The sequence below is a fragment of the Phocoena sinus genome, chromosome 15 (assembly GCF_008692025.1).
Source record: "Phocoena sinus isolate mPhoSin1 chromosome 15, mPhoSin1.pri, whole genome shotgun sequence".
Lineage (NCBI taxonomy): Eukaryota > Metazoa > Chordata > Mammalia > Artiodactyla > Phocoenidae > Phocoena > Phocoena sinus.
Window position 1 is genome coordinate 40,193,691 of NC_045777.1, and position 25,121 is coordinate 40,218,811.

A 25,121-nucleotide genomic window follows, 5' to 3' on the forward strand; every position below is an offset into this window, starting at 1 on the left:
GGCTTGGGAACAAAAATAGAGTATCTCCTCCATACATTCTGGGCTCTAAGGGAAAAATTAAGAAAAGTGAAACAAGATTCTAAGTTCAAGGAATGATACATAAACACACAGACACACACACACACACGTGTGAAAAATGATTGGATTAAATAATTTAAATGAGATATATTAAAATGATTAAAGAAATATATAAAACAATGAAGAAACATAATTTTGTAACACCTAACTTATCCCTAAAATCATATCGTTTATCCAATGCTTTCTTTTAAAGAAATTCTTTAAATAAAAAAGAACTGATGACAATCTTATCACACAGGTTATATATAGTCTTGGTATAAGAAGGAATCACACTCGCCTAGATTTGGTATTTTTCTAACTTGGCCACTTTTGAGATTCAAGAAATATAATGGTATTAATCTGCATTGTTTTGATACAACTGGGCTTAATATTCATCTATTAACTAATGTACACTTTTTTGAGTTGTTTGAAATATCTAATTTATCCACTAGGGGATCCAAGTTTTTCTTACTAATCTAAGTTGCATAAAATAGGTTTCAATGCAGAAGTTTTTAGTATATATGCTTACATCTGTTGATTCTTTGTATTTTTTTTCCTCTTTGTAAGTCCAGAGATTTCTACTACCCATCTCCTAAAACACAAGCTTTAACAAAAATACCATTCTATTTTATTCTGCCAGTAGTTTTAAAATTTTTTTCTTCATTTCATCTGGCTACCATTTGGGGCTATTACAAGGACCTGCACTAAGTTCTCCAACACAAGGACTTGTCCGTTTGTTCCAATACCATGTACTCAAGAAGTTTATTTTGTTCTAAATTATCATACAAACTCTTCTATCTACCTATTGCATCAAGTTGTCCCTGTACTTTTACCCAAAGCTATTAAATTCTGTAGCATTATAAAATGTTGAGATTTTGTAATTGGTAGGGTGAATCCTTTTATACTGGTATGATTTCTCAGAAACTTGTGAGTCATTCTCACTTGTTTATTCTTTTAGATGATTAATGGTAACCTTTTTCTTAACTTTCATTTGAACTGACACTTTGATTGAAACTATACTAAAACTGCAGAACTGACATCTTAAATATTTAAACTGAACAGTAGTAATTTAGAGCTGTTTCAGGCACTGTACTAAATACTTAGCATGATCTTCTTTTCATTTAATCCTTACCACTATCTTAAGAAATACTACTGTTATATCCACTTAGAGGAGAAAAGACATTTGAGAAATTAATCAATAAAATGCACAAGATCATACAGCATGTATCAGAATCAAGATTTGAATATAGGTCTGTCATACTACAAAGCCTAGAGTCTTAATACCTACGCGGGCTCTCTAGAAATATGGTATCTCAAAATTTATAAGTTTTTCAAGTATTATTTATCAAGTGTAACAGCTTACTTCATATAGGTCATATTGTTTAAGGTAATTTCTAAGGCTTTTATGTTTCTGCTGCTAATTTTTCTTCTTGCTAATTCTAGTAATGAAGCATTTTTAAAAATATTTATCTTATACCTTGTCCCTTTACTGAGCTTTATTATAACAGCTTTTCAGTTGATTTCTTTGTTTTTTTTAATTAAACACAATCATATAACCAAGCAATAATTTCACCTCTTCCTTTCTTACTTTCATACCTATTACATCAGTTTTGTGCCTTAACTGTATTGGACAACTTCCAGATTATTTTCCTTAGAAGGAAAACTATGACTTTAAAAAACGAGATTTAACTTAGAATGCTTAGAAATATTTACTTCAAAATAAAATCAATTCTCACCTTTACAGAAAATATAACACCTCCTTTAGGTTTAAATGAATTGAACAAAGCCAGCAAATCTTTTGCCTTCAATCTATCCCAGTCCATGTTGCAAACTGCTAATCGATGCGTAATCTAAGAAATGAGAAAAATTAAATACGATATAATCTATATCATTCCCAATGCTAGCAAAATTAAGATAGTAAAAATATAATGCCTTCTTTTCCCCAAATCCTGAAATCATTAATACAGTATTTAAGTGGTTTCAATATGTAAAAGAAAACTTCAGATGAGTCACACAAAAGCAAAACTGTCAAGAGAAAAGCACTTTCTCTTACTTGGTTCTTAGTTCTTGAATCAGAACATGATGACAAGCTGATTCTTTAACCACCAAGTTTGTTAAGCTATTCTGCCACCCATAAGTAGGAAAGTTGAGTATATTAATCTACAGCATTTCTAATAGGTGCAGTAGGAATTGAAATATAAACTCCTAGTTAAAACAAGAATTTTCTAAAAATTTCATTTGACTTTTAATTATTTATATAGAAGTTCATCCCTATCTGCTTGGACAGACATGTACTTTATATAGGTATATTCTGTATCAAGAAGTTTTAATCAGAATCATCATCAAGAGTATTATTTACCAATAAAGCTTTTCCTTGTTAATTTAATGACATCAATCCTACCATCTATAACAGCTACTTCTACTGTACTCTTGACAAATAATCTTATTTATTCAAAAGGTCACCTCATCAGCCCGAGGAGCATCTTTATCTAGTTCTCTCCAAGCATGCTCAAAACCAGATTCCTCTGGAAGTAAATATGCCATATCTTCTTCATCTTCAGAACTACTTTCTATATTTCCTTTGCCCCTCGCAAGATCGGGGCCACTGTCACTTTCATCATCATCCTCACTATCCTCATCTTCATCTTCCTCCTCATCATTTTCATTCCCTCCATCATCATCATCATCATCATGAAGATCAGCAGCAACAGCTCTACAAATGCCTGTAAATTCATCTTCAGATTCTTCATCACCTCCTATTTCACTAGCACTTTCTGAATCTTCCTCCAGAGCTTCTTTGTCAAACATTTTACCACTTGCTGAGTTTTCATGACCATCACTGTCTCTTGCCATTATGAATGGAACCACTGCAAAAAGGTCAAAGGTAGGAGAAATTAAGAAAACGTAAACACTGAATTAAATTAAATCCAAGTTATTTTGACCTCAAATCCAGTGAAAATATAATTTCTATGAAACAGACTAAAGGAAAATATAAATTTGGCAAAATTCATGCCTAACCAAGTTACTTAATAGAAATCTTAATATATACCCAGATCACACAAGTAGATTCATATACTCATTCAATATTTATGGAGTGTCTGCTCTGTGCTAGGTACTCAACATACTACCATTGGCAAAAGAGAAGCAATCAATGCCCTCAATAAGCTTCCAGTCAGGTGAAGAGGATATGGACAGTTATTGATCAAATAAAATCCATCAAATCAATGCACATAAAAAAATGAAATTACAACTAGGATAAGTGCCAAGAAGAAATGTTACAAGGTGCTATGAGAGCACAAAATAGGGGTCCCTAAGTAAGTGATAAACGAGTTGCTACTAGAAGGATGAAGAGGAATTAAGTAGTCAGGGTTAGACTAATAGATGAAGGAAATGTTCCAAATAGCAAGAAAAGCATATGTAAAGATCCACTAATAGAAAAAAGCTGGCAAGCATGTCTGGATTACAGATAGCCAGAAGTCTTCTTGTACAGAAGTCAAGTAGAAAATGAAATTGAAGAGTTAGGTAGGTGCCATGTAGCTTTGGACTTTATCGTAAAAACATATGAGAAGCCACTGCTATTTTCAGAAGGAGGGACATCATCAGATTTGCATATTGAGATCACCTCAGCAACAGTGTAGAAAACTTGAGGGAGTTAAGAGTAGATGTGAAAAAGAATTAAAAGGTTAGTACAGTATTCCTGGTGAGAAATGAAGGTAGCACTAAGTTGGTGGCAGTAGAGATGTAGAGTAGTGAGTCGCTCTTGACTTTCAGAGTCAGGAGGTAAGACCAACAGTAATCAGTGACAGGGGCTTGATATGGGGAATCTGGGCAGTATCAAAGATGAGTCCTAGCTTCTTGACTTGCAGAAGGAGCTAGCTAGTTAGATGGACAGACAGAAAAAGAGGTAATGATAGAAGAGAACAAGTTTGTTTGGTGGAGGTATATCATGAATTTGGTTTTGGATATGTTGAACTGGAAGTGCCTCTGAGCCATCTAAGAGGAGATATAGAGAAGGCCATCGGCTGTATGAGTCTACAGCTCAGAGAAGTCTGAGCTGGAAATAAAGTTTTTGACTGATTCTTGTATATAATAACAAACATTGTGATGTGGATAAGATCACTTACGAAGAGAGCAAAATAGTAACTTCTCTGCTATATCTTAAAGTTTGCAACTGACTTATGGTTAGCAATATATGAGTGAAAGACTGGTTTCACCTTAAACTGTTTTTTTTGGCCCTCATCATACACAGAAAGGACTGATTTCCTATTTCTAAAACAATCATATGCTTCTATCTATTCTGTGCATATCTGTGTGAGTATAGATATATCTTATATATCTTATTCATCTTTAAGTTGGAGTTTATGTTTCTGATTCACAGGTTCTAAGTGGATAGAGCCTATAAGTGGTCCTATAATCTTATAATAGTCATTCACTGACCAAATATTGAGTACTATGTACAAAGAATTGAGCTGGGGGGACCAGAAAGGGAGATGATTTATAACATGATCCCATGCTCTTCATGAGCTCATAAACAAAAGAAATCATTTACTGATTTATGAAATTATGTTCTAAAGCACCACAGAGAGAAACACCTAAATTTGCCAGCAGAGAGGTATGTATAATAAGGAAGGCTTCAAAAAGATGCCCGACCTGAGGCCAAATGAAAAGGAGTTTTGTTAGGAGGAAAATAGGAACTGAGCTTTATTTTAGTACCACAAGAGGGGGGAGTAATAAAAGATAACTAACTAGTAAATGTGGAAAAGCCAAAAAAAGGCATTATCATAAGTTCTATAAATGGGATCAGAAAAACACCACCATGATAGTGAAAGAAAGTTACTATTAGATAAGCATTAGAATTCACTTTTAAGCAACCTGCTTAAAATAACACCTTGGGGACACAGCTCTATCGAGTATTGCAATATTTCTCAAACATCAGTTATTACTATACAATTTTCATGATTTTTGCTTGTCACCGATATTTTTCATGAAGCTGAATTTTTTTAAATTAAAAATATTAGCTTGTTCTAAACAATATCCCTGAAGCCACAAACGTGATATAGTGGTTACATTTTTTTACCTAAGATGTTGAACTACGTAACTATTAATATAAAAAATGTTTGAGTATCACCTGACATATGACATCTTCTCACATGACAATGGTACACATATCACATTTGGGGTTGTATAATAAATTGATACATGGGAGACTTAAAGAGATCTAGTATTTTAATATTTTTGACAATATCAATTACATTCAGAATATTTATTCATTCACTAAACATTTGCTCAGATCCTACCTTGTACAAAGGCCTTATTCTAAATAATGACGGAATAGAAAAATAAGTAACTGCTTCTATTCCTAGATGGTACTGCTCCAGTAGTGACTATAAACACTACTGTTATTCAGCTACTTTAAAAAAATGCTTTATCATTTTCCCTCTGATTATAAAAGTAATGAATGCTCACTGTAAAAAATTAAGAAAATATGGTTTAGCAAAGAAAATAAAGATGACTAGTAATTTTTCATTCAGAGATACTGAGTGGTTATTTTGGTACATAACTCCCTAAATTTGTTTTCTATGATATGCCCACTAATTTAAGTAGCTAGTCATACCATTTATTCTGTTTTGTAACCTATGTTTTGGGGTTTTTTTTGGTCGCACCGTGTGGCTTTCAGGATCTTAGTTCCCTGACCAGGGATGGAACCCAGGCCCTCAGCAGTGAAAGTGTAAAGTCTTAACCATGGGACCACCAGGGAATTCCCATGTAACCTATTTTTAAAACTTCGTATGTCATAAACATATTTGTATATGTCATAACTTATTTAATCAATCCCCTAATGATTTATGTTACCATTTAAAAAACTTTAAAAACAATGCTATAATGCACAATTCTTTAAACACATGCCCAACTGTTTACTTAAAATAAATTCTAGGAGTGCAAGTGCTGGTCATCAACATTTTAAAATGATACGTAATATTAAACTGCAACTCCCTACATCATCTTTACCTCATAGCACTTAAAAAGCCCCTTGTACACAGTACTTGCTGGAATGATAAGTCATGAATGAATAAAGAAAAAAAGATGGTGCTGGTGGAGTCACTTGATCTCTACTTACAGATAATGCTTTTTCTAGACTGTGGAACCGATGTAAATTACAGCAAACAACATGGTGGGGTAGAAAGAGTCAAAGACCTAAGTTACTGGCCCAGCCTGTGTATCCTCACATAGATCACTTGTTTCCTAAAGAATATATCCTAATTTCTCATGGTTACTGAGAAAACTAAATTAAAAAAGATATGCCAAAAGATTCTGTAAAATCAACCCCAAGGATTATATGGATATGTTATATTAATCTAATGCCCTAAATCTAGTGAAATTTGAAGGATACTAGACTAACTTCGCTCACAAACTCAGCATCAAGCCAACCTTGCTGCTGTTCCCAGCCTGATCTTATCCTCCACTTTCAGTAACCAGACTTGCATCCCTTGTCCCTATACCTCAGTTTGCTGTGTGGTTCCACTATAAATCTCACCCCTGACCCCTAGTCCCTGCTATTTAGAATTCTGTCCACTGCCTGATACTTCCTACCTTCCCAGTGTGATTATGGCCTGTCAAGACCTCTCTCTGCCTCTTCTTGATGCCTATCTTCCTTGGGTCCTGTAATCACAGCCAGCCTTTGTCTGGCTTATCTGAACATCACCAATTTTCAGTTACAACATCAACCATCAGCAATACCAATACTCAAAATTTCCTGCTGCCAGAGGTGATGCAACTTTTTAATAAGCTTAGAAAACTTGTAAACATGAACTAGAGTCAGATGTTTCTTACTTAGCTTCAAACAACCATTTCTAGCTTTATTATTCGCTCACCCCTTCAGACACCTTATTCTCTAATCAAATGGGAATACTGATCTCTTCTGAGCAAGCTCAACTGTATCTCTGCTCAAAAAGTTCTTTCCGTGTAGAATACTCTGGATCCCAAATTTAATTCTTCCAAACCCCAACCAAAATAGCACTTCACCTATGAATTTTACTGATTACCATATCTTGAGTGACCTCCTGCTCCAAATTCTCAGAGCCCTGCTCTTCTATGGCACTTTAAATGACTCTATTTTGTATTATGGTTCTGATTAATTTCTTCTGCTTTAGATCTGCACTGTCCAATATGATAGCCAGCAGCCACATGTGGCAATCGAGCACCTGAAAGATGGCTCATCCAACTTGATATTAGTATGAAAATAGAATATAAAATATCCCATTACATTTTTTATGTTGATTATATATTGAAATAATTTTTGATATATTAGGTTAAATAAAATATATTAATAAAATTAATTTCACTTGTTTCTTCTTACTTTTTAAAGTGTCCACTAGAAAATTCAAAATTATATATTTCTATTGGACAGTACTGCTTTAGACCAGTGACACTGCACAGAGTTTAGCAGGTTGTTATTTGCAAAGGTGATCTGCAAAGAGTCAAGAAGGGACTGAAAATCAGGCCAAACCCCAATCACCAATCCACACACCCTGCAGGAGTACTGCCTCTGTTCAGGGGAAAAGAACCTGTGCCTCCCTCAAAGGTGCTGTCCTCACCAAACTGTGAGTTCTGGAAGGTCTGTGTGTCCAGAAGGGCACATCTTTTTCTAATTTGCACAGGCGTCATATACACTAACAGTAGCCCTGGAGATGGGGGAACCATGTCTTACTCAATGTTCTATCTGCCACATATTAGTTACTAACAGTAGTTGAATGAATGAAGGAAGATGAGCACCAACTCTACTTACCTTCTTCAGACACACTTTTTATCCTGTGATGAGACCATATAACATTTATCTGGTTGGAGAACCCTAGCTGTCACTAGTGCCCACCACAAATCAAAATCAACTGCTTAGCCTCAAGACCTAAATTTTTGTCTCTCTTCTAGCCATTATAGCATCAAATCAAAATTCATTATCATATGGTATTTTTCTTTCATAGCTTTATACTTCCAAATAAGCATTTGACCACTTTTATGATACTATGAAAATACTCATTAGATATATTTCCTTTTTTAAAAGACCAGTGTAAAAAATAAGTAATGTAATACCAAAGAATCTTTAGTTCTTTCCAACCAACCTGATTGCATTTCTCTTCCTGTCTCAGAATACTTGACTTTGGGAGACTGTGCAATTTCAGAGGTGCCTGAGTCTACTGTTCTTAATTTTCCTTTGGAAACAAGTCCGTATTATGTTGAACAATGGTTTTTTTTCCCTTTTGTACTTTTTGTATAAATTCTTTGCTATCGATCTTGGGACTTGTTGACTCTATCTTCTTAGATTTGCACGAGGTTTTCATTTTCTGAATTCTCTCCGAGTTATCTAAATCATTCTTATTTCCAGAATCCTTTTGATTAATTTTCTTGGTTTCTTTCTTTTTCTCCTCAACAAGATTTTTTGATTCTTTTTCGTTTTTAGTCTGGGGTTTTTTCTTCTTCATTTCTTTTGGTTTCAAAGCTTTAATTATCTTCATCAGAGAGATCCGAATCAGAATCTGAAGGTCGTAAAAACGCTTCAAGTCCTCTGTAGTGCTATGGTTGATGGGGCGTCCTCTTTTATCCACAGCATAATTCAATTTGAACTTTTTGTCATGAAACATTGCTCGAAATCTCTTGTCAATTTTGATTTTTCGATCCTTTTCTGGCATTTCCCAAAATCTCGGGTCCTTTGCAACCCGCCTAAACCGCTGGTCACTCATTATTTCTTGTTTGGACGCCATTTTCAAATGTCTGACTGGACAAATGCTTGAAGAAACCAAACACTAAAAAATAAAACAATAATGAAAGGTTACTAATATAATTAAATAAGATGCTTTGGGAATATTAATTCACAATACTGTATTCTAAGGTAAATGTAAGTAAAATAAAAGTAACATGTCTAATTTCCTTTCCCAAACTCATTTTGAGTCACATGCAGAAAATAAAAAACTATCAGAATACCTTCTTTTGAGTACAGATCATATGGAGAAATAAATTTAAGGCAAAACCAAGCAGAATTCCAGGTCTTTATGGAGGGGGGCAAATGATTATTAGTCAACTGCCCTCACTTAGATATCCTGTGTTTCTACCTGTATACTTGTGTTACAAGTAAAAAACTAATGTAATTTAAAAATTCCGAAGCCTCAGTTGGTCTTATTTGTTTCTTCACGTTTTGGTCCCATTCTCTCCGTTAATCCTTATTTCACTCTACCCGGAACAGCATTTACTTCTATGTGGCTAGTCTCCTAACTAAACAGACCAAAATCAATTCAGGTTTAGCTCAAAGTTCCCCCTTTATATACTACCACCCTTCATGAATCTGGTGAAGTCTCACTCTAGTTAATAAATACATGGTAGTAGTGCTTTGTTTCAAAAGCAAGGCTTGACTATGATGCACTTATACAATTAAACATTTAACGCTCTGAACAGCCTTATGAGGTTAGGGTAGGTACCATTTCATTCAACTATTACAGCTAATGTGTATAAGTGTTTAGAACGAAAGCACTTGATACACTCCTGATATTCGGAGAGGGGAAGGCGACCTAACCTCATCTCCGACGCCCGCCCTCATCTCTGTAGCCCACCCTCCCCTTCTACCCACCCTCTAACGCGGGGAACACCAGGGTGACCCCGGAACTAGGGTCTCCTTCCCAACTCCCAAACCTCAGAGAGCCGGAAGAGGGAAGAGGTCCCTCAACAGGACGGGGAGGAAGAGCAAGGAAGCCTGAAGAAAGAAGTCGGAAAGGCAAGGAGGAAGAGCGCGGCCCTCACGAATCCGATGGAGACCCTTTCAGAGACTGATTCTGCCCCCTCGACAAGCCCTTTTTCTGGAACCTAACCCCACTCACCAATTCCAAGACTTCTCCGAGCCACAGGTAGGCCCCCGACTCCCACAATCCTCAGCGTGACGTGCAGCCGTAATGGCACGCGAACTGGGCCAAAGTTCTTCCGCTTTCCCTCCGCGAATCTCTCCAGAGTCCTCGCTGAAGCTGCGGCGCATGCGCACGGTAAATGCACCTGCAAACGGCGTCGCTGCTGGATATGCTGCGGTTGACCAGGTTCCCGCCCCGGTGGCGGCGACCTCCGGCGGCAGGGGTCCCCGCGAAGAACGTCGGCTTCAGGAAGGTGGCCTCCGGCGTCTCTTCCCTGGGCAGCGCCTCGCCCAGATCCCTAAACATATTCGATCGGGATTTGAAGAGGAAACAGAAGAACTGGGCGGCCCGGCAGCCTGAGCGGATAAAGTTTGACTACCTGAAGGAGGAGGTGAGTCAGCGGGACGGCGGGGAGGGCGGCGCCGAGCCTTGGCTTCGGGTCCGGGAGCTCCAGCCAGGCCCCGGCCGCCCCCACCTCGCTGTGTGAGCTTGAGCAGCCGACCTGCCTGTCTGGGCCTCTACTGTAGTCTCCCAGCGGCCGGGCGCCGGTGTTTGTAAATTGCTCTTCATTCATTCATAACCTCGGCAGATGGTGCCTGTATTACAGGTGTGACCAGGGCAAAGTAAGACCGCTGCTCTCAGGAGATTTCATTCTTGTGGGAGGCGAGACAGTGAACAAAAACATGTAATTTCAGCTAAAGAAGTAAGGCCAGGTAACAAAGTGAAGTAGTAAGGTGACTGCGCTGGTCAGGGAAGGCCGCTCAGGCAGACGACGTGATGAGGAATTAGCCAGGCTGGGATCTGGGGGGAAAAGCCTTGTAGGCAAAGGGAAAGACAAACCCAGAGCCCCTGAGGCCGAAAGGACCTTGTTGAGGCTTCCAGGGACCTCCATTGGGAGGTCAGGGAGGGCCCAGCTTACAAGGGCCTTAACGGTTAAGGACTTGGGATTTTCTTCTCCATCTCGGCTGTCCATTTGATATGGTAATTTCTGGCCGCATGTAGCTATTGAGCACTTGAATGTCCCTTTGAGATGGGCAGTAAATGTAAAATACACGGGATTTCAGTGACAATGTGAACAAAGGATGTAAAATATTTCCTTAATATCTTTTTACGTTGATTACGTGTTGAAGTTTTATTTTTGATACATTGGGTTAAATAAAATGTTAAAATTAATTTCTTTACCCTTTTTAAAATGGCTACTAGAAAATTTTAAGTTGCTCATGTGGCTCTGATTGTTTTTCTATTGGCCAACGTGGCTCTAGAGGAATGTGAGACTGTCGAATGCTTTTAAGCAATGGAGTGATGGGCTCTGGTTCGTGTTTTAGAAAGACTCATTAAGATAAATTAAGATCTCTGATTTGTCTGTGCTGGTTTGAGAGACCTCTTTCTCTCTGCCTAGGTGGACTAGGGACTTGAGCAGGTTTCTGCTTTCTGGACAGGCAGCACAGAGCTCAGGCCTCGTGTTTCTTCAGGGATGGACTAAAATTGAAATGAAGTGTAATGAGTTCTTTCAAGCCAATGCAGCCAACATTTACTGCCCCTACTTTGGGTAGAGCTCTGTGCAAGTCCTGGCCTGATCAGATGAGTGACTCTGTCCTCAGGGTTCATGGTGACATGTACTTAGAAGATGTGAGTTTCCAGCCACTCTTCTCCAAGAAAAGCACCTGGATTACAACTTGACTGAGGCCTCACCAGTGTTTAGGACTAGAATAAATGAGATAAAGTATATGAGAGTTTTTTTTAAAAATAATAAACAAAAGGTATTCATATTAAGAATGATGTACAAAGTGGAGTCCTCTGGGAAATGACTTCTGCTCTCCCTCCTCCCTTACCCCTCCTTCCCCCCCAAAGCAAATACACATATGTTCTGAGCTTTCAAGGCCTAATAGAAACTCTGGGATGTTTATAAGGGAATGAGTGGAATATTAGGCTCCCACATCTTTATTCCTGCCAGACGAAGCTAGCCCAGCAAAAAGGAGGTGCCTACCTTATGACCTCTTTTAAATTAGGGTGGGATTGAAGAGGTTTCTTCAGATTTGGCTGACTTCTAATTTGCAGATGTTGCTCAGAAAAGTTGTGTACTCATTTAGGAGTTCCACAAAGTTTGTTAGTATTTATCAAATAATAGAGTTTTTATTAAGTGATCACTTATACATTGATCTGTAATAATCCCCAGCTAGCTAATTTTTCACTTTCACATACCTCATGCTAATATCTATAGACAATAATATGCTTGTTATGTTCCTGTTGATTTTTTCTTTTAATTGGGGTATCCTGTTGCTTTTTGGCCTTGCATTCTTGTATCATATGGAATATAAAGTCATATATATACATATATATATATATATATATATATATAGTATTTAGTCTTCTTTCCTTAAATTGACTTCTGAAGTAATTAACTCAGTGTGTTTCCTTTAATTTATGATGTTCCTATTCAGAATTTGAAAAGAAAGTTGCTGAGGTCAAATTGAAAAAGGGATAAAGGGAATTTAACATGTTGAAACATAAGTAACCTATGGATTGTTGAATACTGGAGAGAGTATCACTTCTCTGTTAAACCTACTCATCTTAACTTCATTGCCTCTTATAATCTGTCAGGTTGGAAGTCGGATTGCAGACCGTGTATATGACATAGCCAGGTAAGTGATGATTGTCATAATAAAATACAATCAACTTTTCTTTTAAATTATTTTTTTAATATACTAATTAATTTATTTTTGGCTGCGTTGGGTCTTTGTTGCTGTGCGTGGTCTTTCTCTAGTTGCGGAGAGTGGGGGCTACTCTTTGTTGTGGTGCACGGGCTTCTCATTGCAGTGGCTTCTTTTGTGGTAGAGCACGGGCTCTAGGCGTGCAGGCTTCAGTAGTTGTGGCGCACGGGCTTAGTTGCTCCGTGACATGTGGGATCTTCCCGGACCAGGGCTCGAACCCATGTCCCCTGCATTGGCAGGCGGATTCTTAACCACTGCGCCACCAAGGAAGCCCCAATCAACTTTTGAATGAAGGCTTGAGAAATTAAATGCTGAGAACTTGATATGTGGAATGGCAGCATCTAGATGAATTTATTACCAGGATTAGTGGTTTTAATCACTCTTAGATCTCACCTTTTTTTATGTCTGAGAGAGCAAGTATTTTCTCATTGTTGTCTTAAAAAAGAATGAATGGGGGGCTTCCCTGGTGGCGCAGTGGTTGAGAGTCCGCCTGCCAATACAGGGGACATGGGTTCGTGCCCCGGTCCAGGAGGATCATGCATGCCGCGGAGCGGCTGGGCCCGTGAGCCATGGCCGTTGAGCCTGCACGACCAGAGCCTGTGCTCGGCAACGGGAGAGGCCACAACAGTGAGAGGCCTGCGTACCACAAATAAACAAACAAAAAGAATGAATGGAAGCACAGCTCAGCTTCTCTCCAAGACTAAATGGCTATTCCACTTGATTTGGTCAAAAGCGAGTAATGGAAAGATTGCTCCAAAAATGGATATAATTGACATGTGAATTTTAAAATTTACTAAACCTAACTTTAAAAGTTTAAAATTATAACAGAACCTTTTACCATCTAAGTGAAGGAGAGAGTCTACCTAGATTTGTTCCCCCATCAAGTTATATGAGACTTTGGCCATTATATCTTAGGTATTATTAATAGCAATAAGGGTTTTATGACAATTATATAGAGGCAGATTTGAGAAAAGAACACCTTCATCAAATATTATTAAAACCTTGATGGAGTCATTGCTCTATATTAGGCATAACAAAAGCTTTACAGGTTTGAATTTACAGCCAGGTAGCAGGAACCACAGTTAAATAATGGCTTTGCTATAGAATTGCTCTGTGATGTTAGCAAATCGCTTTTTGTGCTCTTTTGTGTAAAAGACACACATTAAATTAGACCATATGGGATGAATTTATTACATTTTGTCTATTCAAGAAAGGGGAATTTTGTAAAATCACAAACTCTTGAAATCATATTTTGGATATATCCTGGCTACTTAAAATAGTCTTGGGGTGAATCAGTTTCATAAAGTTAAAAAAAAAATTCTTCATTGTTACAAAAATCACCCTCATTTCATCTGTTTCATTGGTTTCATTATTTTAAAAATCTGAAAAATAGCTAATTCTCTATACTGTAGTCATTCATTTGCCTGGCTTTTAGGTCATTTGCAATTTAATAAATGAAACGTTAAATTTTCCAAGTCAGATTGGATTTTACAATCTCTTTATGTCATAGTACTGAGCAAAACACAGGTCTGTGGAGAAAACTGATTTTGGCTAAAAGCATGTCTTAAAATAACAGTAACTCTTTGGAATTAAATCATTAAAAATAACAGTCTAAAATGTCTTACACTAATGTTCTATTATTAGAATAGCTTGTATTGTCAACACTGATCTTATGTTTATTATTTAAACTAATCCAACAGATTATTAAATGTCTTATTTGTGCTATCTGAAGCTTACTTAGTACTGTTAAAGTCGGTGATAGTAATAAGTCCTAACTGTTGAACATTTGTACTGTGCTGAATACTTTACATGCACTGTTTCATAAAATTCTCATACCAACCCTGAGGAAGATAGTAACTTTTCCATTTTTATAGATGGGGAAACTGAGATCCAGCAAGATTAAATCACTTGTCTGTGGTCACAGAGCCAGTAAATTGCCCAGAATTCTAACTCGTGTCTTTGTGATTGCAAAGGCTATATGCTTCCCCAGGCCACACTGCCTATGTTCACAATCAAGATAGAGGGCATTAGGTAAATAAATGGTTCTCTCACCAGTGGTTCTCCAGCTGTGTACTGGTGTTCTATATTTTTGACATAGGTTTTTAACAGAAATTGAAAAGGAACTCTTGCTTCCAATAGGAAAAATGTTATTAGCGGATAAAATTTTTAAAAATTTTGTCACAAATTTTTCTTAAACCTATGACCCACAATTGGATGTATAAACTGATTTAGTATGACATATATTTGGAGGAGACAGCATTGCATAGGGGATAATAGTTCTGGTTCAGGATTCAAACAGACTGAATTCAAGTTCTGACTGCTGCTTATTAGTTGAGTGACCTTGGATTAACTTACTTAACTCTGCATACTTAGCACACTGCTTTGAACCTGGTAAGATTTAAGTAAAAGCTATTATTTAGTTGATATTTTGTTTGATTTTTAGTTTATCATGTTATACTTCATGGTATTTCACATGATGATTTCTAAGTCATCAAAAATTTGAGAAGTAGGGATAAGTAGTAAGTTCCTGGTAGGTGTGCCAAATATTTTCATGTTCATTTACATTAACTTCTTTTCATTCTTTATCTGGGTATATTATCAAATTAAAATACCCCCTACTAAATCAGTTCTTCACATCCACATCATGGAGCAACCTTATGGAAAGCTATTGGTTGTGAGGTCCTGTGAGTGGCTAGGCCAGACAGACCTGCCGTGTCTGGTGTGTTCTCTGATGGATGCACCTTGTGAGGCAAGGCAGCAAAGGCAGATGATATAACTTTTTTGAAAGCTGTGTTCACTAAAACGTTTTTACTTAAGAAAATTAGTTTTTAATAATTATTTATGGACTATTTTTATAGACAAATATGACTTCTGTGTCTGTTTTTCAGAGATTTCCCCCTTGCTTTGGATGTCGGTTGTGGAAGAGGTTACATAGCACAACATTTGAATAAGGTATATTTATTTGATGACTTAATTTACTTTGAGAAATAAAATTGGCTAATTTTAAGGGAAGACTTTCTAATCAATTTGTATCATATTTAGATTTTGATTATATCAGAATTTCTCATTTCTTTGTTTTTTTTGAAGTGATGGAACCAGTGGTTGTTTTGTGTCTACTCCTAAGTAGTTTATTCTTAAATTGTTTTTTCTTTTCTTTGAATCCATTTTATACGGTGTTCCTACTGATAGTTTCTTTAAGTCTATGTAAGATACATTGTACTTTATTACCACTTTGTTCAAATATTTTTAATAATTCACAATAAAAATCACATTGACATTCATTTGGAAGTTGTGAGTAAGCTAATACTTTATCTATGAAAAATATTCATTTCATCAGTTGGTTAGAAATCTTGTGTGTGATGAAATATAAGTAGCCTTTATTAATGCTTATACCATTTTATTTTTCAATTTGTACTTCAGACCAAAAACATTTATTAATTGTTTTAGCCTCTCTATGTAGCACACTGTGCTGGACACAGATTAAAGTGGGATTTCTATATCAAATCCACTTAGAAAAAAAGTACACTTGAGCGAAGGCAGGAGGAGGGGTGTGTATGAGCCTCTCCAAATACTGTTATTGATAATAGTAAATGCCATGGAAATGGTACAGTCATTAAACTGCAACAGGAGTCAAGGGAAAGGAAAATCAGTAGGGTTTCATTTGATCAAAGGCTTCTGAAAGGGCACAGAATCTGACCTGGGATTTGAAAGAATCTGGATTGGTGTTTCATAGGCATTGGAAGTAAGGGCATAGCAGGAGGGAAGGTGGAGGTAGAAAGCTGTAGGGTGTGATACAGTGATGTTTAAGAAAGATTAATTTGGGGATGGTATGCAGGAGGGATCTTCTGTGGTAAAAGAGTGGGGACTAGCTCTCAGCATATTATGCCATGGAAAAGTTAACACATAGCCTTAACCCAGTGGAGTAAATTAAGGATGCTGATTATTCATACCTGTGTTCTCCATTTTATTAAATATTGTTAAATATATTACATGTAGTGTTGACTGCATATATTTAATTCTGTGTAACTTAATATGTGTTATTAAAAGTATTTGTGTACCATACTAATTACATGCAGAAAAATACCCTTACAAAGCTGAAAATTAATCTACAATTATCACTTTTTCCTTTACTAATTTCAACAGTTGTTTTGTTTGATTTGTTACTAGTTTTTTTTGTTTTTGTATTATCTGATTAACTTTATTCCGTTTCAGGAAACTGTTGGGAAGTTTTTCCAAACAGACATTGCAGAGAATGCTTTGGTAGGTAGCTTTTTAATACTATAGGTTTCTGATCTCCTGATTTGTTTTTTAGTTCTTTACTTTTTTATTTCCTTCAAAATGAAATTAGCTGTTTTTTTCCTGATTATAAATGTAACACACATAAAGGAAAGTAAAACAGTACAGGAAGTATAATGGAGGAAGGAAAAATCACTCTTAGTCCCACCACTCAGAGGCAACCACTGGTGACATTTTGGTCTCCACCTTGTAGGCATATAATATCTCCCCAACACTGTTTTATACCAACATTATTATGCTAACATGCCATATTTTTCATAGAATACTACTCTTTTATATCAATGAATGGTATACACACACATACACACACACCCCTATTTATACAGCTATATAGTATTCCAGCATATGAATATTCCACGATTTATTTAGCTAAATTTCTATTGAAGGACAGTTGTATTTCTAGTATCTCAGTAACCAACACTGTGATGAACATCCTTATATAAAGCAATTTTGATTTATTTTATGCCAGGGAATAAATTCCTAATAGTGGAATGTATGGATTCATTGATGTTCAGCTTTAAATTTTTAATACACATCTTCAGACTGCCGTTAGAAAGACTGAAGAACAGAATTAAAAGAAAGCACTCTTTTCTCCTTCTCTTTGGCAACACTGGGCCATTTATTTTGTCTTTGTCAATGTAATAGGCAGAAAGTAGAATTTCATTGTTTTTATTTACATTTCTTTGATTACTAGAGTAGCCAAATAGCTCTTGATGTCTTTTGGCTATTGTTTTTTTTCAATTTGTGCATTTTGTAAGTAATTTTTATGATGTGCCTGTACCTTAGTCCTTTATCTACTTTAACCTTGGCATGTTCTTATTCTAGGTGGTTTGTAAGAACTTGCTTTTTAGGGATATTGGTTTTTCTTTATATATTTAAAAAATATTTTCCCCAATATATTGTTTACATTGTTTATTGCTTTTTAGAAGTTTTTGATTAGTTTATCATCAAGTATATCAGTCTTTACAATTTCTGTTTTTTGAGTCACGTTTACTTAGGCATTTTCATCTAAGAGTATAAAAGTGTTCACCCATATTTTCATCTAGCAGTTTTCTGGCTTCAATTATTCCACTGAAACTTTTAATTTTTTTTAATTTTTATTTTTTAGAAGGACTAGAGACTACCAAGTAAATATAACATTGACTTAAGTTTAACAAACAATGATTGTGTTAATAATTAAGATGTTATATAAATGTGTTTTGAACGTCTGTTTTTTAACTTTTAGAAAAATGCCTTAGAAATGGAAATTCCTACTGTCAGTGTTTTAGCTGATGAAGAATTTCTTCCCTTTAGAGAAAATATATTTGATCTGGTGGTTAGCAGTTTAAGGTTGGTAATCCATTTGTGCTTTTAAAAAATATATGTTAAAAATAGATAATTTATGCTATAAAATTTTAATATTATAAGGTAAATAAAATAGATAACAGAGTAAATATCTTAATAACTTATTTTAAGTCACAAAGCAGTTTTCTCTGGTAAAGAATTATGGATTATATGCTCCCTAGTGGGGATAAGTGATATAGTACCTCAACTTTTTTTCCTCCCCAACTTTCCTTAATTTGCTAAAGTTTATCTGTCTTAGAAGGGTGTTCCTCGCTGACGTAACCTAGCTACATGTTGATGGGGCAAGAGTTTGAAAGAGTATACTGGCTCCGATATTCAGATGTTAGAGCACCCTTATAAACTCATTCTGGCAAATAAGGAGAAGCTCGTATTTCCTTTAACTTTAATTCTTCTACACAGAAACCTAGTTCTCAAGGTTACTTTTTCCCTTTGTGCTTCCTACCATGTCCCTCCACATTTATTACAAAAACATACATTATAAATGTTTGTTGACTAGATTATAATGTACAAGGCACTGAGCTCGATGCTTTGGGGAATTGAAAAATGAATTCAGACAGGAATCCTGTCCTCAAAGACCTCAACATCTGATAGAGAAAATAAAGTATTCTGTGTGGTGCCTTATTTCTCCTTATTAGTATAGTCAGATTTTTTTTTCAAAGATTCAACATGCTCAGTTCAGCCCTTTTAATGGCTGTTTTTAGGGTGACCTGTCATTATGGTTTGCCCAAGACTTTACCAGTGTTAGCACTGAAAGGCCTGTGTCTCAGGAAACCCCTCAGTTCCAGGCAAACTGGGAGAGTTGGTCACCCTTGCTGTTTTCTTTAGTGAGTTTGTAATTTTTTCTCTGCTTTTTGAGGTGTGCTGAACAAACTTAGAAAAGTATTCAGATTCTATTGTGAAATGGAAAACATTACAGAGCCTTGGTCTAAGGGAAAGAGCCCTGGGCAGAGAGTCAGAACCTGAGTTTTAACTTTAGCTCATGTGCTTGCTATTTGCAAGTAACTACTGTAATTCTGTCACTTTCAGTTTCCCCATAAGTATGATAGAGTTTATAATATGACCTCAATTTTTAAAGTATCAAATAATTGTTAGAAAGCATTATGAAAGATGAATGTGAGCTTAACATAGTATGGTTTGAAATGGGTCTTTGGTGCTCTCCTGGAATTCAGCTAAGAGGATGCCAGCTCTACCAGGAAAGTGTGACCATACTCTACAGAGACTGAATCTTGTGGTTATACAACACCACACTCTGGGAGAGGGTCAAATAGAGTCCAAAGACAATGCAAGACATTTCTAAAATTAAGTTTTAAGTATATAGAACTTTGAGTTTATTTATTCTTTTTTATAGTCTTAAAAAATATGGGATATTATTTATCAGAAAACTCATTGAGTTATTTTTGATGAGTAATACTGTTTGCCTTGGGAAAATTATAGGTCTGATGAAGTGGCTTCCCCACCTCACCCCGCGAAAGTAGGACTTAGAATTCTATATATATCTAGCTTAATTGTTTGATTTAATTGGTGAACTTCCTTGAATATGTCATCAGGTCCTTATTTTTACTATTTCAAATAATTTCTCAGAATAGCACTGTTTAAATGAGATGCCAGATAGGGATGGTTTTTACTTTATTTTTTTCCCTAGCTTTATTGAGATATTATTTATATATAACATATGTAAGTTTAAGGTGTACCATATGATGATCAAATACATATATATATTGCAAAATGATTGCCACAATAAGGTTAGTTAACAATTTTCATCCCTTCACATAATTGCAATTTTTTGTGTATGTATGTAGTGATAACATTTAAGATCTACTCTCTTAAAAACCTTCAATTATATAATACAGTGTTGTTAATTATAGTCACCATGCTGTGTATTAGATCCCCAAATCTTGTTTATCTTAAAGCTGGGAGTTTGTATCCTTTGAACATCTTCCTGTTTCCCTCTGCCCCTGGCAGCCACCATTCTACTCTGTTTCTATGTGTTTGGCTTTTTTAGATTCTGCATATAAGTGAGAACATAACAGTATTTTTCTTCCTTCGTCTTGCTTATTTCACTTAGCATAATGCCCTCAAGGTCCATCCATGTTGACCCAAAAGGCAGGATTTCCTTCTTTTTTATGGGTGAATGATATTCCTCTCTCTGTGTGTGTGTCTGTGTGTGTGTGTCTGTGTACACACAACATCTTTTTTATCCATTCATCTCTTAATGGACACTTGGATTGTTTCCATACCTTGGCTACTGTGAATAATACTGCTATGAACATGGGAATACAGGTATCTCTTCAAAATAATGACTTTACTTCCTTCAGATAAATATCTAGATGTGGGATTGCTGGATCATATGGTAGTCCAATTTTTAATTTTTTGAGGAACCTTCATACTGTTTTCCACAGCAGCTGTTCCAGTTTATGTTCCCACCAACAATGCACAAAGGCTCTCTTTTCTCCACATCCTCACCAGCCTTTGTCATCTCTTTTTGTTAATGGACATCCTGATAGGTATAAGGTAACATCTCATTGTGGTTTTGATTTGCATTTCCCTAATTATTAGTGTTGTTGAGCATCTTTTCATATACCTGTTGGCCATTTGTATGTATGCTTTAGAAAAGCTGACTTTTACTTTATTCATTGAAGACTATTTGGAGAGATAATCATATCAGGAAAGTGATATACTGTCACATTTTCGCCTGCAACAGAAGGAAGGTAATTCCCTAGGAATATTTTTTATTTTAAAACTTGTATGAAAACAATCAGTGAATTTTGATATGCAATTTCAAACATCAAAATTTACACCTTTTTTGTGGCTTATCCTTATACTAGTGCTGCTCGTACTAATTAATTATACACATTAAGCTAAAACAAATGTGTGTTTTATATTTTAGTTTGCACTGGGTGAATGACCTTCCTAGAGCACTTGAACAGGTAAAAATCTTAGTGTTGATTCTAATAGCCTGTGTTATTTTGTTTATTATTAGCAACTTATAGATGTTTCTGTTTTTATACAGAAACTTATAGATGTTTTCCATTTTATATTTTTGACAATTGGAAACGGAAGCAAATAAAAAATTGATTATCTTCTGTCGGTCAGATACACTTGGTGCCCTTTGGCATATTAAGAATTACATTAGTGACTCCCTGTTCCCTGAGAATTAAGAAATCTAATTATGGAGATGTTACGAAAGTTTTCATAAATATTTAAGACTTGTACAAAATAGTACTGATATCATAAGACATTTTCTGTGTGGCTTTGTTTCTTCCTGCACTGCCTATAAATTTTTTGTGGGTGAGAACCTATTTGTTCCTACAGTGTTTGTATCTCCCCCATACCTTATACTTAGGCAATGCTAGTAAATGCTTCTCGGTTGATATTGATCAACAAACAGATGAAGGGTGGGTAAAAAGCATCGTGTTCCGAGGAGGGAAGGAGATCACTGTGGCTTGGAGTGGCCTAGGAAACCTTTAAGAGGAAGGAATTTCTTGAACAGGGCCTCAAAGGGTAGGTCAGATTTGGAGTGGGAATACACTCCAGGAAGGCGGAATACACTCCAGGAAGTCAGAATCCCGGGATAGATGGGAGGTGTAAGAGACTCAGGAGCCTGAAAGGACAAAGAGGAAGCCTGTTAGAGAATTAGTATAGTGCCAGGTGTAGATGAGGAATTTTGGGACCAGATTTAGGCAGACTCAGGTGACAGATTAAGGAATTAGGAGTTTTTTCTTAAGGCAATTCAGAGCCACTGGAGAATTTTGAAGAGGAAAGTAACATGATTAAAAAGCTGGTAGGCAGGATAATAACTACCATATCTTAAGCATATACCATTTGCCAATCACTGTGCTCTGTTTTACATATGTGTTAAATAACTCTGCAGGATAGCTTCATTTTGCTGATTAGAAAACTGATGCTGGAATTTGGTTACATGGAAGAGAGACTGTTTCAGTGGCCCAGGCATGAGATACACTAAACCTATGTGGCAATGGTAGGAGTTAAAAAGAAGAGAAAGGTATTTAGGACTCTGCAAAGTAAGAATCAACAGTTTGGTGGCTGGTTAGAGCTGAAGATCAAAAAGAGTCAGGAGTCAAATCTTGCCTTAAAGTTTTGAGTCTGGATGACTGGAGAATAATTAGTAAAAGTAGAGGAAAGAATGGTAGTGATCAGATAAAGGGAATAGAAAATGGTAATTAACAGAAATATGGCATTTGGAAAAGGGAGTTGATTTGAGAAAAAGTGTTGTGTGTGTGTTGGATATACTGGGGAAGGGGAGGGAGTAAGTTCATCAAGACACAGATATTCATGGCACACAGGCAGCTAAAGACAAATTTAGAGTTCTGGGGAGCTCAAGGTAGAGATTGGAAAGTGATCCTTGTGAAATCCATGGGAACTGATAAGCCCTCTGTGGTAGAGAGAAGCTGAAGAGAGCTGAGGACTAAATTCTAGGTACGTTATATTAGAGTTTGGTGGCAAGAGAAAGAAGTAACACTAAAGGGGCAGAAGAAAAAAACCAAAAGATTTTACAGTCGGTTTGCTTATATACTGTTTTGTAATTGCTTCATAATGTATTAAATGTAAATCCAAGATGCATACTTGAATTAGAAGAGCCTACTGTGATTTGGGTTCTGATGTACTTCAGAATCCACCCTGTCCTGTAATGTTCCTCATTGTTGAGAATAGTCAGAGTCAAAACTAGTTAAAGATTGTAGTTCTAAGAGTCATTGAGGAAACATTTATGATCTGGAATTCATTCTGGCTACTATTTTGCTCAAGTTATCAATTTAAACTGATTTTTGTTTTAAAGCTGAAAAATAAGTTGGTTACTTCTTAATTCTGTATGTTACTGGATTAATATGTTAATATTTTAACTAAAATGTTACTAGATTAATGTTGTGAATCGTAATGGTTTCTCTGTAAATCAATTTTTTCTGCATAGTAAGCCACCTCAGCTTTTTGTTTTAAAAATAATTAGCTCACAATTTTGTGAATTAGGGATTTGAGCTGGACTTAGGAAATTCTTCTGGGTCTGGCTTGGCTCACCCGTGTGTCTGATATGCCAATGGATTGTCTTGGAGCTGTCGGATGGCTTCAGCTGGGACGCCTGCTGATCTCTCATCCTTCACCAGGCCAGCTCAGGCTTGTTCACAACGTGGTGGCCAGACGGGGCTCCTAGAGAGCAGGTGGAAGCAGCAAGGCCATTGAGACCTCGGCTTGACACTGACACACTGTCAACTTGCTCTGCATTCTTTTGGTCAGTGCAAGCCACAAGGCTAGCCCAGATTCCAGGAGGGGGAAGTAGGCTCCATCCCTTAATGGGAGTTGTTGTTGAGCAGCGTTTCAGAGGGCACAGATACAGGGAGGATGGTGATTTTTGTACTCTATCACACTTAAAAATTTTTTTCTTTCAATATTTTACTGATTATAAGAGTCAGTTTTGTCTATTATAAAAAATTGAAAACATATGAAATATTTTATAGATATTAACACTATCAGTAAATGTCTATCTTCACAACAATATTATACTGCAATGCCTTTCTGATAGTTGGTTGTCTAAGTGTTATTTAATAAATTATCTGGTTATTAATTTGACAAAATAAGAATGGTAATCATAAAATATTGATCTAGATACCATATATCCTTTTAACATTTTTATATGTAAAATTTTGAATAGTTTTGTTGTTTATATTTATTTCAGATTCATTGTGTTTTAAAACCAGATGGAGTGTTTATTGGTGCATTGTTTGGAGGTGACACTCTCTATGAACTCCGGTGTTCATTACAGTTAGCGGAAACAGAAAGGGAAGGAGGATTTTCTCCACACGTCTCTCCTTTCACTGCTGTCAATGACCTAGGACATCTGCTCGGGAGAGCCGGCTTTAATACGCTGACTGTGGTAACTATCAAGAGAATTGAGTAACCCATTAATTACACAGTTCAGAAATAATCACTCTCTCTTTTTATCTTGATTGACACAAGGTAGGCATGTAAAACTTTTATTATCCATTACCTGAATAAGTAACTCAAACAAAGAATGTACCTCAGTTAACAAGGAGGCTATTTTCTAAGACATGCTACTCCATCACAGTCTTCAAATCCAGAGTTAGGTGTAACATGAGAGTTAGAGCATCCCAGAGGAGGATGGAAGCGGGTATATGGGAGCATTCACAGCGTTGCCTCTACCACCAGCCCTCAAGTGAAGTGGTGCCGTGTGAGGCAGAAATGAGAGAGCGTGCATTCACGAGGCCTTGGGTTAGATCCAGGTAGAGAAGGGAGGACAGAGGGCTGTACACCATCAGGACTGGAGAGATCTGGGAAGAGGACCCAAGACCATCAGCGATGAAGAAACAAGGAGTCACCATGGTGCAGTGATGGTGCAGGGTGCTGGTGTCTGACAGTATAATTTGGATCCTTACCTTGCCCCTTTACTAGCTAGGGGAATTTGGGGGGTTTACTTCACCTCTCTGAACATTCATTTTTTTAAAAAAATGCAAATGTTACTCACCACAGGTGGCCATTAGGATTAAATAATTTAAAGGGTGTAAAGTACCTGGACCTTCACAATAAATGCTCAATAAGTCCTAGTTCCTGCCTTCCTCTCTCCTCCTCCCTCTACTCCTAACACTTTCCAGGCCAAGGCTTCCCGCAGGGACGCATCCGAACAGGGATTCCCCCTTCAAACCTCCTTCAGCAACAAAGTCATTGTAAAAGATGTCATTACTGCCTTCCAGAGAATGGACTTGCCATGATTTTCCAAACCCCTCAGGCCTAAAAACATCTCTAAACCTGATTAGAAGAAATAGGAATTTTTTTAATGAAGAAAACTTCTCATTGCATA

The 25,121-nt window shown here is 36.5% G+C and overlaps 2 protein-coding genes across 8 annotated transcripts in view; one reads left to right on the forward strand and one right to left on the reverse strand.

The window, feature by feature from the left end:
* ESF1 (ESF1 nucleolar pre-rRNA processing protein homolog) overlaps positions 1 to 10,032 on the reverse strand; it is a 58,059-nt gene extending 48,027 nt beyond the window's left edge. The window contains 7 exon segments of the mRNA XM_032605579.1: positions 1,794 to 1,907; positions 2,521 to 2,924; positions 8,175 to 8,258; positions 8,261 to 8,555; positions 8,557 to 8,594; positions 8,597 to 8,855; positions 9,921 to 10,032. Of these exon segments, the coding sequence (XP_032461470.1) occupies positions 1,794 to 1,907; positions 2,521 to 2,924; positions 8,175 to 8,258; positions 8,261 to 8,555; positions 8,557 to 8,594; positions 8,597 to 8,813 (1,152 nt within the window). The 5' untranslated portion in view covers positions 8,814 to 8,855; positions 9,921 to 10,032.
* NDUFAF5 (NADH:ubiquinone oxidoreductase complex assembly factor 5) overlaps positions 9,959 to 25,121 on the forward strand; it is a 32,885-nt gene continuing 17,722 nt past the window's right edge. For 4 of the 7 annotated variants that reach the window (XR_004345833.1, XR_004345835.1, XR_004345834.1 and 1 more), the window contains exons 1-7: positions 9,961 to 10,335; positions 12,546 to 12,586; positions 15,544 to 15,607; positions 16,868 to 16,915; positions 18,177 to 18,280; positions 21,183 to 21,222; positions 23,982 to 24,179. Coding sequence is in view for 2 of the 7 variants with exons in the window: in XM_032605582.1 (XP_032461473.1) it covers positions 10,084 to 10,335; positions 12,546 to 12,586; positions 15,544 to 15,607; positions 16,868 to 16,915; positions 18,177 to 18,280; positions 21,183 to 21,222; positions 23,982 to 24,179 (747 nt within the window). In the remaining 5 variants the exon portion in view is untranslated. Of the gene's footprint in view, positions 10,336 to 12,545; positions 12,587 to 15,543; positions 15,608 to 16,867; positions 16,916 to 18,176; positions 21,223 to 23,981; positions 24,180 to 25,121 lie in introns of all 7 variants that reach the window. The other 3 variants (XR_004345832.1, XM_032605580.1, XR_004345836.1) reach the window with 2 other exon arrangements.